The following is a 17,392-nucleotide window of genomic DNA, read 5'->3' on the forward strand; positions in this document are numbered from 1 at the left end:
TGTAGAATAGATATTAATTCATTTTTGAAAGATATTGGTAAAATATATTAATAGTCTATATAATAGAAAATTCAGGAGGACGGATGAATGATTTAGTTATTAAAAGCGGTTAATTACAAAATTACACTTAGAATCTAGAGAATCAGAGAAAAGTATATAGGAGTTGTAGAAGTTAATTAAGGTGCCAGACTATGATAGTCATGAGCCGAGGGCCATCACTGTGATAGTATGAGCTAGGATAAGCTTGGTGCTACCTCTTTTCTTTTGTTTGTTATTTTCTTTGAATAAGAAGATTGAGAGTTTCTGATTATTGTGAACTGAATTATGGAATGGAAATGTGATTGGTATGATTTGAGAAGAAGAAAGATTGAATGCTGAAATTTGATTGTAGTTCAGCAAAGAGAATGAGTCTGTGTTTGTGTGAAACATTATAATGTGAATGGCAGTTCTGTGTGAAGAATTCCAGTGATTGGAACAAGGATAATTATATGTTGAAAGTTGTGAAGGCGCAGTATTACAGTTAGAGATTATGAGGGTGAATATATTGGTGGAAATAACAGTTATTGATATGACTGAATTGTTGTAAAGAAGAGACTGATAAGGTGAAAGTCGAGATTATAGTTTCCTTGTGTATTCAGATATTGGAAATAGAGACGATATATTGAGGAGGTAATTGATCGTGTGACCCTAACATGAATGCTTAAGCAACTAGTCATTCCCCATGTTTGAATCCTCCTATACGGGTTTATTCTGGGAGGTTTCTTCTGGAATAAGTAAAACGACCAATCACAAAGTATCATCAAACTTTTTTGAAAGATTAATCCAAAGCTTCTTATGGTATTGAACAGATATATTTTCTTCTTGAGGTATAAGTGCCTCTATCTTGTTGGATATAGAAGCTTAAAGAAGTGGTTGCATCAGGGGTTGAAATGCTCAAAGTCTTGCATTATCATAAAATTTTACAAAAAATTCTTCAATTTCAACAATTCTATGAGATAAAGCATTTAGCATGTTCACAATAACATCTAATTTAAAGTCATTAGATTCAACCATACTATTATCTTTACTTCTAGTCATCTTAAAAAAAAAGAAAAGAAAATCTAAATAATATTAATTTATAAGTATTAAGTAAACAAGTATTTAGAAGACACAACACTTAATATTAGCAAGGTTGTAGACAAAGAGAGTATGGAGTAAGATATCTCTCACTTCCAACACCCATTACTTATAAGTGGTAGTTGCTGCCCTAAAAGACATCATCTACTCTTTGACTTTTACACACATGGCCCTAGGATCCTTTTGGCATCTCATGAGTCCCAAGAATATCCTATGTCCAATATTAATTACTCTTACGTCTTACACATATGTTCTTAGGATCCTTTGGTATCTCTCAAACTTCGAGGATATTCTATGATCCATACTAATGATTCATACTTAGTCTTTGGATATTCTCTTGTTAATACTTTATTCTTTTGACTTTGACTCTTGGTCCATGATTTCGTCCTATATCCATTGGATGCCCTTACCATATATCAAGAGTCAAACCTTTGACCACTAATAACTTACCTAAGATAATATCCTATACAAGGTAATATTTTCTACTTTTACTTTAACACTCTCACTTTGTTATTGGTAAAATACCTTTTAAGCCTAATACCTTTGTCAACATGTGGTGTCTATCCTTTACTAATGCCTTTGTCAACAAATCAGTAAGCATGTCCTCCATTGCACAATACCTCATATCAATCACTCCCATTTCAATCTTCTCTCTTATAAAGTAATGTTGAATGTCAATGTGCTTGGTCCTTGAATGATGCTTTGGATTCTTTACAAATGCAAGACATCCTTGATTGTCACACTCTATTGGAGTTGCTTCCATTTGCACATCTCCAATGTCCTCCCAAAGTTGTCTTAACCATATTGTCTCTATTGCACCATGGCTTGCTGCCATATATTCTGCCTCCATTGTTGACCTTGTAATTGTTGGTTGTCTCTTGCAATTCCATGAAATTGCTTCCACTCCAACAAAGAATACATACCCCATTGTTGACCTTCTATCATTTGCATCTCCACTCCAATCCACATCACAATAACCATGCAAACTAATGTTATCACCTCTAAGGCATAATTTGAAGTTCAAAGTGCCTTTTAAGTACCTCATGATTATTTTGATGGTTGTCCAATAGATTGATCCAGCCCTTGACATGTGTTGACTTACAACACTCACCGCATATGCAAGATCCACCCTTGTGCCAACCATTGCATACATAAGTGAGCCCACTGCTGCCTTGTATGGAACACCTTGTATTTGACATTCAACTTCAGCAAACTCTTCATCCGTGAGCTTCATCAACTTCAAGTTTACCTCCAATCATATTCCATTAGGCTTACACTCCTCCATATTGAATCATTTCAACACTTCTTCAATGTACTTGCTTTGGCTCATTGTAATGGTCTTCTTAGCATGATCTCTTACAAACTCCACTCTTAAACAATAGTGAAGTTGTTCCAAATCACTCATTTCATACTCCTTTTCTAACTTTGCCTTCAATCAATCCATCATCTTCAATATATTGGTGAAGATGATCAAATCATCAACATAGAGGATGACAATCAATATGAACCTATTTGATTACATCACATATAAGGAATGATCAGCCTCACTCCTTACAAATCTTACACTCACAAAGAATGTATCAATGCGTTGGTACCATGCCCTTGGTGATTGCTTTAGCCCATACAAGGATTTTTTCAACTTACAAACAAGGTATTGTTTATCTTCTTCAACAAATCCTTGAGTTTGCTCCATATAGATGTCTTCTTCTAAACTTCCATTCAAGAAAGCCGTCTTCACATCCATTTGATGCATCTCCAAGTCCAATATTGCTCTAATTACCACAATGGTTCTAATAGTGGTGAATTTGGCCACGGAAGCAAATGTCTCATTGAAATCCACACCAGTAACTTGTGAGTAGCCTTTAGCAACCAATCTAGACTTGTATCTCATAATATTGCCCATTGCATCCCTTTTGGTTCTAAACACTCACTTAGAACCAATTGCAGATCGATTTGGTGGAAGTTGAGTCAATTTCCATGTTCTATTATCCATGAGTGATTTGTACTCTTCTTCCATAGCATTCTTCCACTTCAACGCATCCGTGGACTTCATTGCATCATATAAACTCAATAGATCAGCAAGAAGTGCAACATTGGCATGTTCTTCACTTATTTGAGGAAAGATGTGGTCCTTCTACTATTCATTACGTGGTTTTTCTTCTCTCAAAAGATATCTCCTTTCATTTGAAGAAGACCTTTCTTCTTAAATTCCATCCTTCTTCTTCCTCAATACTTGTCTTTTGTCACTCAAAGGTTGATATTCTTCATCATCATCGTCACCTTCAATATCTTCATTGTCTTCATTGTTAGTTCTAATAATTGAAGGCACACTATGATTTACCTTCTTTGGCACTTGATCTTAACTTCTATTTCCTCCATCTTTATTGTCATCATCATCTTCTTCTTTTTCTTTCTTTGCTGAACTTGAAGATGTGTCTACAAACATACCTTCACTCTCACTTCGACACTCTTCCAAGTGCTCAAAAGCACTCTTATGCTCCAAAAACTCTACATCACGACTTTTGATGATCTTCTTGGTTTCTAAACACATTAGCCTATATGCTTTGGTACCTTCACAATATCCAACAAATACACATTTTGTACCTTTTTGCATCAAGTTTGGACCTCATACAATCTGGTACCTTTGTATAAGCAATGCATCCAAAAATCCTCATGTGTGAAATACAAGGTTTCTTTTCACTCCAAGCTTCTTGTGGAGTCATTGATGTAAGTGCACTTGTAGGGCACTATTCCTTATGTACACCACATTTACCTCAGCTTCCGTCCAATATTCATGTCGAAGGTTTTGTGTATGAAGCATACTCTTTGCCATCTCTACAATGGTATGATTTGCTCTTTCAGCAACTCCATTTTGTTGTGGAGTGTAAGGAGTAGAGGTTTATCTTGCAATACCTTGAATCTTCATGAAGTCATCAAAATGCTTTGACATGTATTTACCTCCATTGTCCGTTCTCAACACTTTGATCTTGCACTCACATTGTTTCTCTACAAGAGCATTGTCATGTTGTAACACGAGTATACAATGAAAATAAAAAGAAAGGGGAATTTTATTAATATTCAGTTACCTCGAATATTGGGAGCATCGACCAACTCCAGTACAAATACTGAGTGGTCAGGTTCAGTCACTCCGTTACAGTCAGCCGGGGCATACTGAAATGCTCCATTCGATTCCAATAACGGGAGTCAGCAGGAAGAGAAGGACCAATTCACATGACGGGTTCGAGGAGCCAATTGGATCCAATTTTGATAATCCAATCCGGGTCCTCTTATCCAATATGAGACCTGAATTGGCCGGTCAACCCAATGCAGTCTAATTACGGGAAATCCAGGTCTTACTATGGGTCTTAGCCAATCTGACGTGAGGACCAATTTGACCCAATTACGGGAACATCCAGGTTACTATGGGCATCTTACCCAATATGGGATCTGAATTGGTCGGGCGACTCAATGTGGTCCCGATTACGGGGTTTCGATTCTGTTTCGGGCTGTTCTGTTCTCTGTGCCGTTTCAGGGAACGTTGTTTACGGTAAATGGATCTCTTAAAGGTAAAAACGGAGGAGAAGGCCTTGATGACGTGAGCCAATTTCGGATCTAAGCTCTGACGGCGGGAGCCAATTCCGGATCTAAGATGGAAGATTGAAGAAGTTCAGAGGATAAGGTTAGGGGAGAATATAGTTTTAAGGAGGGGAGGTTTTTTTTTTTTTTTTTTTTCTTTCGGGGAATCGGGGGGGGGAGCTAGTTTTCAAGCTTTTGCAAGGTTACCAGTTCGGTTTTCATTGGAGGTTTTTGAAGATCAAGGGAATTAGAGAGAGGAGCTTCATGCTTCGGGTCGGGGAAGGAAAGACATAGAATTTGGATTTTTCTTCTTCATAGAGTTTTGGGAAGACTGAGGCAATTGCTGCTGAAGTCAGTGTTGTAATGGTGAATCGGGATTTTTAAATGAAGTAGGTTTGAATACTCTTGACTGTTTTGTAAAATCGAGTTACGTCTGTGATTGAAGGATTAAAGGGGTGTCTATAAGATTGAGTATGCGGAGTGAATGAAATTTATTGGGTTAATCTAACAGGACAGTCAGTGGATACAAGATCGTAAGTACAAAGGGATATTGAAGATTAACAGTTTGGGTTGTTCGGGGTTCTCTGTAATGCCTAGAGACCTATCGGCTGGGGCAAAAAAAAAGACTTCGACAAGCAGTCGATGAACATCCGTATAGATTTACGGTACATTGTTGCAGTCATTTATATTTCAGCAGTCAAAAACTGATAGACTGCTTGACTATCGGCGAATCTCCATACTACCTTCTACAGCCAGACGCCCGGCGCGTTCTCAAGCAGGAAAGCACGTAATACGACAGCGTTAAATTCCTTAAACTTTGAAAAACATTCACTCTTAGCTTTAAAGATGTAAATCCACACCTTTCTTGAAAAGTCATCTATAAATGTGACAAAGTACTTTGCTCTTCCAATTGATGATGTCTTCATTGGTCCACAAATATCAGAGTGCACAATTTCCAACAATTTTGTTACACGTGTTGCAACTCCTCTTGGAAATGAAGCCCTTTGTTGTTTGCTTTGTATACATCCTTCACAAACAAGTGTCATGGCATTCTGGCTGAATTGACTAAGATCCAAGCCACTTACCATGGATTAGAGCTCCTTCATGCATTTGGCATTCAAATGACTAAGTCGTTGATGCCAAAATCTAAACTTGTCTTGATCTTGTGAAAAATCAACAAATGCCGCCACTTCAACTACATTCACCTTTTTACAATTGATGAAGTAGAGATTTCCATCTCTAAGGCCTTTGGCAACATGTTGGCCATCCAATGTCTTGACAAAACATCCATTCATGTCAAATTGAACCTTACAACTATGTGATACAAGTTTGCTCACCAAAAAGAGATTCTTCTTTATTTTTGGCACATGTAGGACTTCTTTCAATCTGATCTTCTTCATTTGGTCCTTCACAACAATCTCTACTACAATGGAGCCAATTCCAATGGCTTGTACCATGCCATTGTCTCCCAATCACACTTTTGTTGCTGGAATTTCTTCATAAGTGTCAAATGAACACTTGTATGGTATCATATGCTTAGTAGCACCTGAATCTATAATCCACTTTGACATAGCAGCCATGGAGGCTCCTTCCTTTGCCATGAAAGCATACTCATCTCCACCAAAACTATCACTAGCATTGTTTGCATTCTCCCTATCTCTTTTCTTGGCCTTGTAGCAATTTCTAGTAAAATGACTTGATTTCCCACAAATATAGTAATTTCTCATATTATTTTTTGAATTATCATGTTGGTAAAAATAGCTACCTTTGCCTTATCTTGAAAATAGAGCCGAATCATCACTTGCAAGCTCCTTTTCTTTTCTCTTGGTCACTTCATGGGCAAGTCTTGATGTGACATAGTTCATGGTAAGCTCCTTCATATTGTTGGACTCCAATGCCACAATGAGGTAGTTGTAGGATTCGGGAAGGCTCATGAGTAATGTCAATACAATGTCCTTATCATCAACTAATTTGTCAACAACTGCTAGTTGGTTAGTAAGTACTTTTATCTTGTTAACATGAGCCATGAGGTCATCTCCTTCTTCCATCTTTACTATCAAGAATTTCTTCCTTGTCCAAAGGATGTTGGCAAGGTTTCTATTCTCATAGATGTTGCAAAGAGTCTTCTATACTTCCGCTAGTCCATTACAAGCTATAACATATGAAAAGTTGGCATCATCAAGGTTTATTGCAATCATCCCAAAAGCCTTCATTTCACAACATTTGTACTCCTTCACTTTGATATCAGCATTGTCACTTGGATGGTCTTCACTTTCATCAACAATGTTCCAAAAATCCAATAAAGCCAACAAAAGCTCTATTTTTATCTTTCAATGGTAAAAGTTTTTACCTCTAAACTTCTCAATCACTCTCAAGCTTTCACCCTCACTTGAAGCCATGTCTAAGGAAAGGATGTGTGAAAGAAAATTAGAAAAAGAAGATATAGAACTCTCAAAATCAACAAGAAGGTGTTGCTGCTTTAGAAACCCAGAATGCCCTCTTTGTAAGTAAACAATTGATTTCACTCTTGTATCACTCTCAACTTCACATATAAGACTTCTCATAAGTCTTACACTCTATCTAAACCTCTTGTATAAGCTTTTCCACTCTTCAATCACTCATCTTTTCTTACAAAATACTTCTAATCTCACAAAAAAAACTTCTTGTGAAAATAGAACAATCTCTTAAGAAGTTAAGTACATGAAAGCACAAAGTTAGAATACCAATGATAAATCTCACCAAAGAAATATAACACTAGAGTCCTAAAACATCATTATATGGAGTCTAACAACAACAAAGACTATAAGTGCATTTAACAATAAATAAGAGTAAAATTACATCAACAACTAGATGCATAAGAAAGATTAGAAGATAACAAACTCAAACTTCAGCAATAACCATAAGATCTACTCCTTACAACAAGAAAGATTTTAAAATACTTCAAAATTCACAAGTAAAGGTGAGTGGGCCCATAACCTATTAAGTAAACAAGTACTTAGAAGATATAATACTTAGCATTAGCAAGGTTGCACACAAAGAGAGTATGGAATAAGATATCTCTCACTTCCAACACTCATTACTTATAGGTAGTAGTTGCTGTCCTAAAAGACAACGTCCACTCTTTGACTTTTACAGACATGGCCCTAGGATCCTTTTGGCATCTCACGAGTCCCAAGAATATCCTATGTCCAATACTAATTACTCTTATGTCTTACACATATGCTCTTAGGATCCTTTGGTATCTCACAAACTTCGAGGGTATCCTATGATACATACTAATGACTCATACTTAGTCTTTGGATATTCCCTTGTTAATACTTTATTCTTTTGACTTTGACTCTTTGTCCATGATTTCGTCCTATATCCATTGGATGCCCTTACCATATACCAAGAGTCAAACCTTTGACCACTAACAACTTACTTAAGGTAATATCCTATACAAGATAATATTTTCTACTTTTAATTTAATAATAAAAAGATAATCCACAATCTTTAAAGCATTTAGATGCTTTTAAGAAGAAAGATAATTTACTCTCTATCAAAAAAGATCAAGCTTTAGTATTAATAAGAAGATAGTATCAATAAATTATCATACATATACTATACAAAAGACCAAATAAGAACTTGAAGAAAAGAGTTTTAACAAGAAAACTAGCTTGAAGTTCATTAAATAAAATGAATATAAAATCAACATCAAGAGAGATGAGCTAGAGCTCCAAGAGATATGTTGTCAAGAATGAGGTTCATCTTAGTCTTGACTCTAATATATATTAGATATTAAGAAGCATCTTGAGAAGTTTTTATATTAATTGGAAACAATGCAACTTTAGAATCCTTCTTGGACAACTTCCTTAATTCTCTTAGAACTTTTTAGAATTTGCTAGAATATTTTGAAAACCTTTCAAATATCTTTTAGAATCTTTTAGAATCTTTTAGAATCTTTTAGAATCTTTTAGAAATCTTTTAGAAATTTTTAAAGAATATTCTATTAGAATATTTTAAGAATCTTCTAAAATCTTTTAAAATCTAATAAAATATTCTAATAATATTTTAATAATATTCTTATTAAATGTTTGTAATATGTTAAGTTCTTAATGTACTTTTTATCGGAAAGCTTTCTCTTTTTTGGCAACAATCTAAACAATTATGAAAAATATCTTTAATGAGATCTATTTTTTAGTAAGTCAACAACTCTATTTTTTAAGTAGAGGTGATGTAGACCTTAGTAGTTTAAGTGTTCATATCTACAATGTCATAATCTCATTTTGTCATTATGTGTTATAGTATTTATATTATAGTTGATGTTGTCTCCTATTTTGTAGAGGCCATTTATACTATCTTTATTGTTAGATCATATTATTAATTTGTCACCTAGATTATTGAAAAAAAAATATTTATCCTTCATAAAAATAATCATGTTACTTCTATTTGTTAGTAGGACTATTAACATTAGATTTTGCTTTAGAGACGGGATGTAGAGAACATCATCCAACTTTATTTGTTCTTCTCTTATATACAAATAACCATCTTTTATTCCTTCAATCTTGTATTTCTTTTATCTTACAATAGATATTGATTTGCTTCTATTTTCCAAATTTTCAATGAAGTTTAAACATTGTTTGGATTCAATGATATGTTTATTGTCCTTGAATCCATATACCAACTATTACATTTTTTAAAATTATTTTAGAGTTTTATAAAGACTACTTCTAATATTACTTCATTTATTTTAGTTTTTAATTCTTTATTTCAATTGTCATTTCCTTCCACTAAGTTTACAAAGTTGTATTATAGCTCTCATGGTCCTTTGTAATTTTGGTAGTTCCATGCATAGTTGCTCTATTTGCCACAAATGTAGTAGCCAAAGTCTTCTTGTCTTTTGTATTCTTGTGTTATTTCTAGTGAAAATTTTCTTCTATAGGAATAGCTGGGAGATCCGCAACCTCAGCATGAATTATGCAAGTGCCTTCTTCTTCATGTAATTATTTAGACTCTTTGTCAAAAATGCATTGATATTACTTCTTTATTACTTAGATTCATTTTTTGGTGCCGCAATTGGTGGTACTCTATTAGTAGCATCATACTCTTCATGTCAAAGGTTGAAAATATTGCATTATATGTCAACACTGGTATAATGTATTAATAAGATGTGGATAATTCATTCAGTATCACTTATACTAGTAAGCAGTCAGATAGTGGCTCTTTTAATGCGGCTAGTTGATTTTTTAACTCTCATGCCTTATTGTAGTCTTTCAATATTCTTTGTTTTGATAGTTTGATTTGATTCAGCTAATTTGTGACAAATAATACCATGGACGGATCTCCATTTTGATAAAGTGTACATAGTCTCTCTCATGCCATTGTATGATCCTTATATTTGGTGATGGTATCAATTAATGAATCTTTCATTGATATGATAATTGTCTTATAAGCTATCAACTTTAGATCTTATAATTGTTGCTTGGTTATGTGCCTTTCATTTGATAGCATGATTAGAAAGGTTGTGGGTGAGATCACATTGTCAACAACTTCCCACATGTTTTCACTTCAATAAATAGCTTTTATTTTTAATTTCTAGACATGATAGTTATTGAGTCACTTAAGTTTATTGGACTTGTTTATTAACAAATCACGTTGTTTTTTCATTTTTTTCATTGATGCTAAACTTGCTTCTTTTTAATATTCTATTATTAGTCTTAGTATAAGTGAAAGAATTTTTAGTACTATCTATAGTGCTTACTTTGATCTTTGAATGTACTCTATATAAAGCTCTCAGAACCTAGCTTCTTATTAGGGTTGCTCTGATACCATGAAAATAAATGAGCTTTATTTTCAAAAGATGATTTTTGTGTCACAAGAAAAGGTTTATATACAAGTATTGTAGAATGTACTACATAGTAGTGGCTCTTAATATGTTTTATGGTGTGATTCAACCTTGCAAACTAATTCTATTCATTATTATCTCTAAAGTTGGATGATATACATGGGAAGAGGTATTCTGTTCATTTCTAACAATTATTGCAACAAATTTGAAGCTTAATTTATACTCTTAAAAGAATTAAATAAAATGACTCCAAGTCATGAAGTGAAGGCTTTTCAAAACAAAAAGCTACAAGTTTCCAAAATTGAGCCTTGAAAGCCACTATCCACATCGACACTCCACAACTTTATTGTTTGTGTTATGGTGATGAACATCAAATAGGAAAGATCAATCTATTATATTTTCATTGTAGTAATAAATGAAGATATGAGATATCTTGAAAATTCTAAAATTATTTTATTACAAATTTGCACCACACTTGCTTTTGTATGATTTTTTTTTTTTTTTTTGTAATCAATGCTAAAATAACTTTTAAAAAATAAAAATTTCGAGCATAAATATAACTTTTTATGGGATTGCAAATCACCAAACTGTCATTAGTTGTTTTGAATATATTTTAAGATAAAAATACTTCCTATTATGATGTAGTTAGGTGGAGAAGTAAGATAAAAGTATGCTTTGGAATTTAGGACTTATTATGGTGGCAACTTCAATTGTGCAATTTGGTACAAATCATTAATTTATATCAAAAGTTGGTGTGTGCATTTATGAGACAAATTTTTATGGGTTTTTAGGGAGTAAAGAAGTCGAATATCTGATGATCATAAAAGTCAAACTACAAGCAATATTAGCAACAATGATAAACAGAGTAAACAGATATGGAAACAATTAAAATATACAAACCTGTTTTGAGATCTAACTTGAGTAATGAGCTCCTTACAATTAAAATGTTTTACCTTACAAGTACATTTCAACATTTTTTTTTGAAATAGATGGATTTATTTTGTGAAGTGGTCGGATTTGATAAATAAGAGCTCCTACAATCTTAAAATTTTATGACATATTTAATCAAAAAATATTAATATAACCAATATTTATAAATTTTACATATTAGAAGTCTTCTTTTTTAAATACACAATGATTATGTATGTATGTATGTATGTATATATATATATATATATATATAAATATATATATACATAGATAGAGGTAATATTAAAACTCATAATATTGAGTAACCAAATTTATTTATTGTAGAGTTTTTTATGTAAAGAATTGGTGTAATTTTCAATAAATTTACATTGTTGATTGTAGATTGGAAATTATAAATGTTTATTATATGAATTGGATTTGTTTTAGATTAACAAAGATGAGCTTCTATCACTGATCAAAAAATATATCATTAATCAGAAAAAGGTCTTAAATTTCTGAAATCTTTGGTGTTTTGGAATAATTGGCTTTATGTGCTTATAATCCATTCATAGTCAATGTAAGATTGCATATGATAATTATTAATGGAAGGACTTAGTTTATGCCTAAAAGTCTTATATGTTTAAGCATTATTATTTATAAATATTTATAAATCTATTTAAGTTAATGCTTTCTGAGTTAAAATTTCACAAAAATTAGATAAACATTTTACTTACTTCAAAGTAGTTTTTTAAATACATATACAATCATGTTTGATATCTAGTACTTTCATTCTTATCCTTAATATGATAATATAAAAAAACCTGTTTTTATTGCATGTTTTAGTATTTATGGAGTATGAGTGAATTCTGTGTAGCACCAATGGCCAATATTTAATTTTAAAATTTTCCTAAACTGATGTGTGGCAATTTCTTCATTAATTAAATACCTATTTTTTTGAACTGTCAATCGTTTTGATGATACACCTTTTGTGGAAACTTAACTTCCTAATATCCCATGCTTGACCAACATTGATCTAAAGATAGTGTCAGCAATTCATTAGAGACCTAATAATATAATCAGTAATGGAAAACCACATCAAACAACAAACATTATTGATGATCACACAAAACATTGTAAGCTACAAAAACCTTTTCACATGGATAGCAAGATCGAAGGCATTTTACTCTCTCAAAAGTCCGACACATTATTAACGCCTCATAGAAACATCGTAGGCACCATTGAAGGATCTAAAAATTCCCCAATGCTTACAGTTGTACACCTGCAACATTGTCTGCAAAATTGTTGACAAAGGAGATGTGCAGATAGTGATAGATGCTGAAATAGGTTATGAAAATATGGAGTGATGGAGATGAATAGTTCAAATAAACTTTCACCAGATTGTTATTGCCTCACAATACAATAGACCAGGGTAATATAAATGGCTAAACAAGATATTGCCTCTCTGGGCTGACCAATAACTAATCATTAATGAGATTCAACAGTTTCCTTTCCTTGAGAATGTAAAGTTTAGGAAAGCTTTCAAACAGTCTACGATCACTTGTGACAAGATCAAAGACCACCCGGGTTTTATATATACAAAGGTTGATCCAAATTCAATTAATAGTCCACACGGCCCTTTTTTGTAAACTATAGGTCTTTCAAGACCTACACTTGTGGCAATCCACAGTGATGGCAATAGCGAATGAAGAAGCTAAACTGCAAGCTGATATAGTTGGATAAACTGAAAATGAATCGTGAGCAACAGCAGAGAAGCACTTGATCAAAACATGAGTAAAAAATGATTGGATTATCAAAGGAAATTACAGTGAAGTAATGACCGGGTATACCATAGCACACAAAATTGCTTCATCAATAAGGTGGCAGGCACCCCAGAGGGTCCCAAGCCTTTGGCATGTGGATGACCCCTCGGAAATTGTAATTCTCTACATCTGCAACTTGGTGTAACCATTCTTCCAGGTACATAGCTTGTACACTCTCCATGTGTTAATAGTCGTTACTAACCCCATACCACTGAACACTTATCCCACTCTACCGCTAAGGTCAAGACCTGCCGATGCCAGAATTGTGATCCTGAGTGGTACTCTTTCCAGAAGAGAGCAACCTCAACTTTGATTGTAATCTTGCGTAGCTTCTTCTAAGGAGAAGTTCTTGTTACGCAAGATTGCTAGCTTTCTGTGCAAACCAGCAAAATTAACCGGCTTCGTGCAGCTGAACCAGAGACAACTTGTGTACAGAAACGCCTCATGTTCCGTAAGATGATCTACAAACATTACCCCAGGGAATGGCTGGAGAAAGGAGACATCAAAGAGGTATCCGAATTTTCAACCCTAACCTCCACAGTTCTTGACCTCGCATCCAACTCTCCGTTTCCATTCACCCCATTTGCCATGCTGGCAGACCCTGCCATAACTTGCCCAATGTTCCTCTTCTTCTCGTTGCCTTTACGTCCCTTGATGGTGCCAGTGCGACCAGATCCCGTCGACTTGTGGTTTGCAACTGGAGCCTCAAGCTCCCCAGATACAGCCACAGGTACTGCCATTCCAGATACAAAACCGGCTTGGGATCCCAAAGTAGTGTCAGGTGCAGAGCCTCCTCTACCTACAACGTTATCAAACGATCTCGCTACCCCCGAGCCACCTGGAATCACACGTTGTACTTTGAGGGAGCTCTTCTTAGTTCGTGCTTTCCCAGGATGAGGAAGCCCTGGAACCATGTCCTGCAAATCCAAATCAATCAGAGATTACGACATCCAGACGTGCAAAGCCAATAAAAACTCAAAAACTTTTCGTAAACGCTGAACCCTACAGCTAAAGATAATTAAGAATCGGGGCTTCAGAACAACGTGACTGGAGCGTATATATGCAGCCGAATCCTCGACAGAGATAATACATTGGAAGAATTGATTGGGATCCATAGCTCCTGATTTACAAGAAGTTACTGGAGACGGCAATTTATCTGTAGCTATGTTTCTACTTTGAAACACAACAGAACCTAGCAAAAAAACGGAAAAGGAAATACTTTATCAACTTCATGAGACCCCTGCGCAGTCGAAGTCCCGTTAGCTTCCGGGGTGCTACGCTGCGATTCCTGAGCAGCGCCTCGCACGAGTGGCCTACTTGAGGAACGGTAGTGACCACCAGAATTGTCGTTCGTGTTTCTGGAAGTTGGTGCAGCTGCCCGGCCTCGCCGTGGCTGACTAGCACTCAGGCTAGAGTTTGGCTTGATCCGTGCCTTCCGACCCTGTTATGAAACAGATCATGGTAGTGGTAACAATATTAACCCCTGAGCCAACCAAGAATGCCAGCAGTAGAGACATGCGCTGCAGCATTAGAGGACCCATGTACAGAATTACACAATAAGAGGATTTCTAGAAAAACGATTCTCGTTGTTTTCTCGACAAGGGACCCCCTATGGCTAGTATGTAAATCAATGGATACGGTATTCTCCAAAATACTTATCTAAATTTACATTTCTTTGAACACGTTCGGACGAAGTACAAAATATCACAAGGAACCAGATGCTCACTTTTCCCATGCATTTTTCGAGATGAGGAGCGAACCGGCCAGCAACAATAGGACGCCCGCAGTTCATGCAGTCGAACATCTCCTGAGCAATGGTGGGATGCGTCAGTTCGAACACATCCACAGTATACTTGCCACAGTTCTCTGAGGCCGCAGAGTCGACATCGCCCAATGTAGCCCGGGCACTTGCACACGCGCGCGCTTCATCTTCCTCCTCATTTCTCAACCGGTAGTCAAACCCAAGGCGAGCAGCTCTATGAGCTTCAGATGCCACATCTAATATGAGAGAATCCAGCAAGTCCGCAAAAACGTTCTGCAGTGGGAGAGAAAGCTACAGCATCAGTCACTTGAAAAGACAAATACAGCACATCACTCATCGTTAAAACCTCGTCTTTCAGTACTAATCCAAGAGTCCAGTGACCAATGTCACAGAATTTACCCTTAACCAAAACCTCATGTGCAAGGTCAGACAAGCCTGTTCTCTGTGCAGAATCAACCTGCCTGAGCTGAAGCCTTCGAACTGGCAACCACCATGGTTGCTGTGCCGCTGCGTCAGCCTGGACTTGCTCATTCACAGGTGGAGCACAAAACCCCCTTGAGAGAGGTGGAAATTATAACACTGAATGCGATGGTTCCACTTCAAAAGGAATCCTACATCTTCAACCCCATCTTGGAGGTCATTTAGGATTAATGCGTAATTCACTAGTGCTGACTACTCCCAGCTCCCAATGCTAATGTATCAGATGCAAGTAAAAGATGAAGCCCACATGCCATACTAGTATCGCAACTGTAAATGAGGAGGTTATTGCAAGATCAATATTCTCAAACCCCAGCCTTGATCACTAAGCTTTTGTAGCTACTAAGAGTGAAAGAATGAACTCAAACGTCTCCCTAAACTGGAGGAGAAGCGGAAGGGGTAGAAAAAATATGCATAAGTTTCTCGTGCTTCACTATTCATAGGTATCCGCAAAATGCAATGTCACGACACTTTCGACTATTAGATTCTTGAAAGCCTCCCAACGTAACTGAACAGTCCTTCAATCTTGAGACTGAGGTAAACCCCAGCCCGTTAAAAGTTAAGACGTGAGGTTAGCTAACAACCTTGTCATAACCCAAAATCCACCAGACTAATACGAGGAATCATATCCTCGGAGCTAAAAAATGAAGAATCTTCCAGTCCACAGTGATAAATTGTGCCATCGAAACAATGCCCAAATCCAGATGTGGAACTCAATCAGCCCTCACACACGCTAGAGGAACAAGCATTCTAGGTCAATTTTACTGAGCGAATAGGCCAATTCACTGTGCTCAACTACCAGAATCTGAAATCAAATAGCAACCCTTAACGGATGAGAGACATAAAAAGAAAATATAATGAGACCAACAAAGAAATCGTGACACAGCTGAGATCTCCCAGGGAACAATTTTTTCAACACGAACCCCTGCCAGACAGGGGAATAGAATTAGGGCAAAGCTTCTCCGATGCCAAAGATCCCAACTCTACCTCGAAGTCAGACCACAAATCTGTGAGCCTGCCCGACAATCAACCACGAAATGCCACCCCCCCAATTCAAATCACCCTCAAACAATCCGAACCGTTTACCCCACTGAAAACAAGCCCACCCACCCTGAAACAAACTCTCCTACAGCGTAAGAAACTCCGCAGACGAGCCCTCGAAGGAAACCCCAACTGAGAAACCCACAAGACGAATACAACCACAATTGAAATGAAGAAGACAGCGATAATGATTGCAATGAATTGGATCCACGATCGCAGGATTGATGAAGGCCCCGAGGGAGCCAGACTTTCAGTGCAAGCTGGAGAATTGCGGTAGTGTAGATTTCGAGGTGATTGGGATTGTGGAAACGGTACAGGAATCGCCCCGCATTGAAGAAAGGATGCAATTGAAGGAATTGGGGATTGGCGCGTGCGATTGAATTGGGCTGTGGGGCGAGGGAGAAACTGGGTCTCGATTGCGAGGAGGGCCGGAGACGAGGCGCAGCGAGGTGGAGGCTCTCGCATGGCAGGCGGCGCCATGACTTTCCCTCCCGACTGCGAAGATTTGAATGGCATTAGTAGATTTGTCGAATTTAGACAGTGTCGGGGCTGGGCTCAATTTGAATTGAAGTAACCTAGATACCGCATTGCAAAATCTAGGATATGAGTGTGAGTAGACTCCACTTCGGTAAACTGCACGTTGGTGTTAAGACTCCATTTGCTTAAACTAATTATTCCAACAAATAATCTTTATAATAATATTCATAAGACCCTCACTTAAGGGATTTTAATTTTCTTTCTTGGTAGTGCTTTTAGTGGCTGAACTTTTGATAAATTGGATTTTTCTATGCTTTAATTTTCTACTTTTTTGTTTTTTGTTTTTTTCTCTCTCGAATTCATTATTAATATCATTAAAAAGGTAAAAAT

At 36.1% G+C, this 17,392-nt stretch overlaps 1 protein-coding gene across 2 annotated transcripts; it reads right to left on the reverse strand.

The window, feature by feature from the left end:
• Positions 1 to 13,213: 13,213 nt before the first annotated feature.
• Positions 13,214 to 16,910, reverse strand: LOC112285231 (uncharacterized). 2 transcript variants are annotated; one of them, XM_024525918.3, is made up of 4 exons: positions 15,407 to 16,910; positions 14,972 to 15,280; positions 14,465 to 14,686; positions 13,214 to 14,162 (listed from the first exon to the last, which is right to left on the reverse strand). In XM_024525918.3, exons 1-4 carry the CDS (start codon positions 15,536 to 15,538, stop codon positions 13,716 to 13,718), a joined length of 1,110 nt encoding a protein of 369 aa, XP_024381686.1. In that variant the 5' UTR covers positions 15,539 to 16,910; the 3' UTR covers positions 13,214 to 13,715. The 2 variants fall into 2 exon arrangements, with proteins under 2 accessions (XP_024381686.1, XP_073391143.1); XM_073535042.2 differs by having other exon boundaries at positions 14,972 to 15,285; positions 15,474 to 15,642.
• Positions 16,911 to 17,392: the final 482 nt, after the last annotated feature.

The sequence above is a fragment of the Physcomitrium patens genome, chromosome 7 (genome assembly GCF_059467195.1).
Source record: "Physcomitrium patens ecotype Gransden chromosome 7, ASM5946719v1, whole genome shotgun sequence".
Lineage (NCBI taxonomy): Eukaryota > Viridiplantae > Streptophyta > Bryopsida > Funariales > Funariaceae > Physcomitrium > Physcomitrium patens.

Bases quoted from the DNA above. Each gene is read 5' to 3' on its own strand.
- LOC112285231 (XM_024525918.3), bottom strand. From the start codon at position 15,538: ATGAGCAAGTCCAGGCTGACGCAGCGGCACAGCAACCATGGTGGTTGC. The intron at 14,687-14,971 runs GTGAGCATCTGG...GTTTCATAACAG, and splicing joins TCGAAAAATGCATGGGAAAA to GGTCGGAAGGCACGGATCAA. The intron at 14,163-14,464 runs GTATTTCCTTTT...TTGGATTTGCAG, and splicing joins GGTCTCATGAAGTTGATAAA to GACATGGTTCCAGGGCTTCC.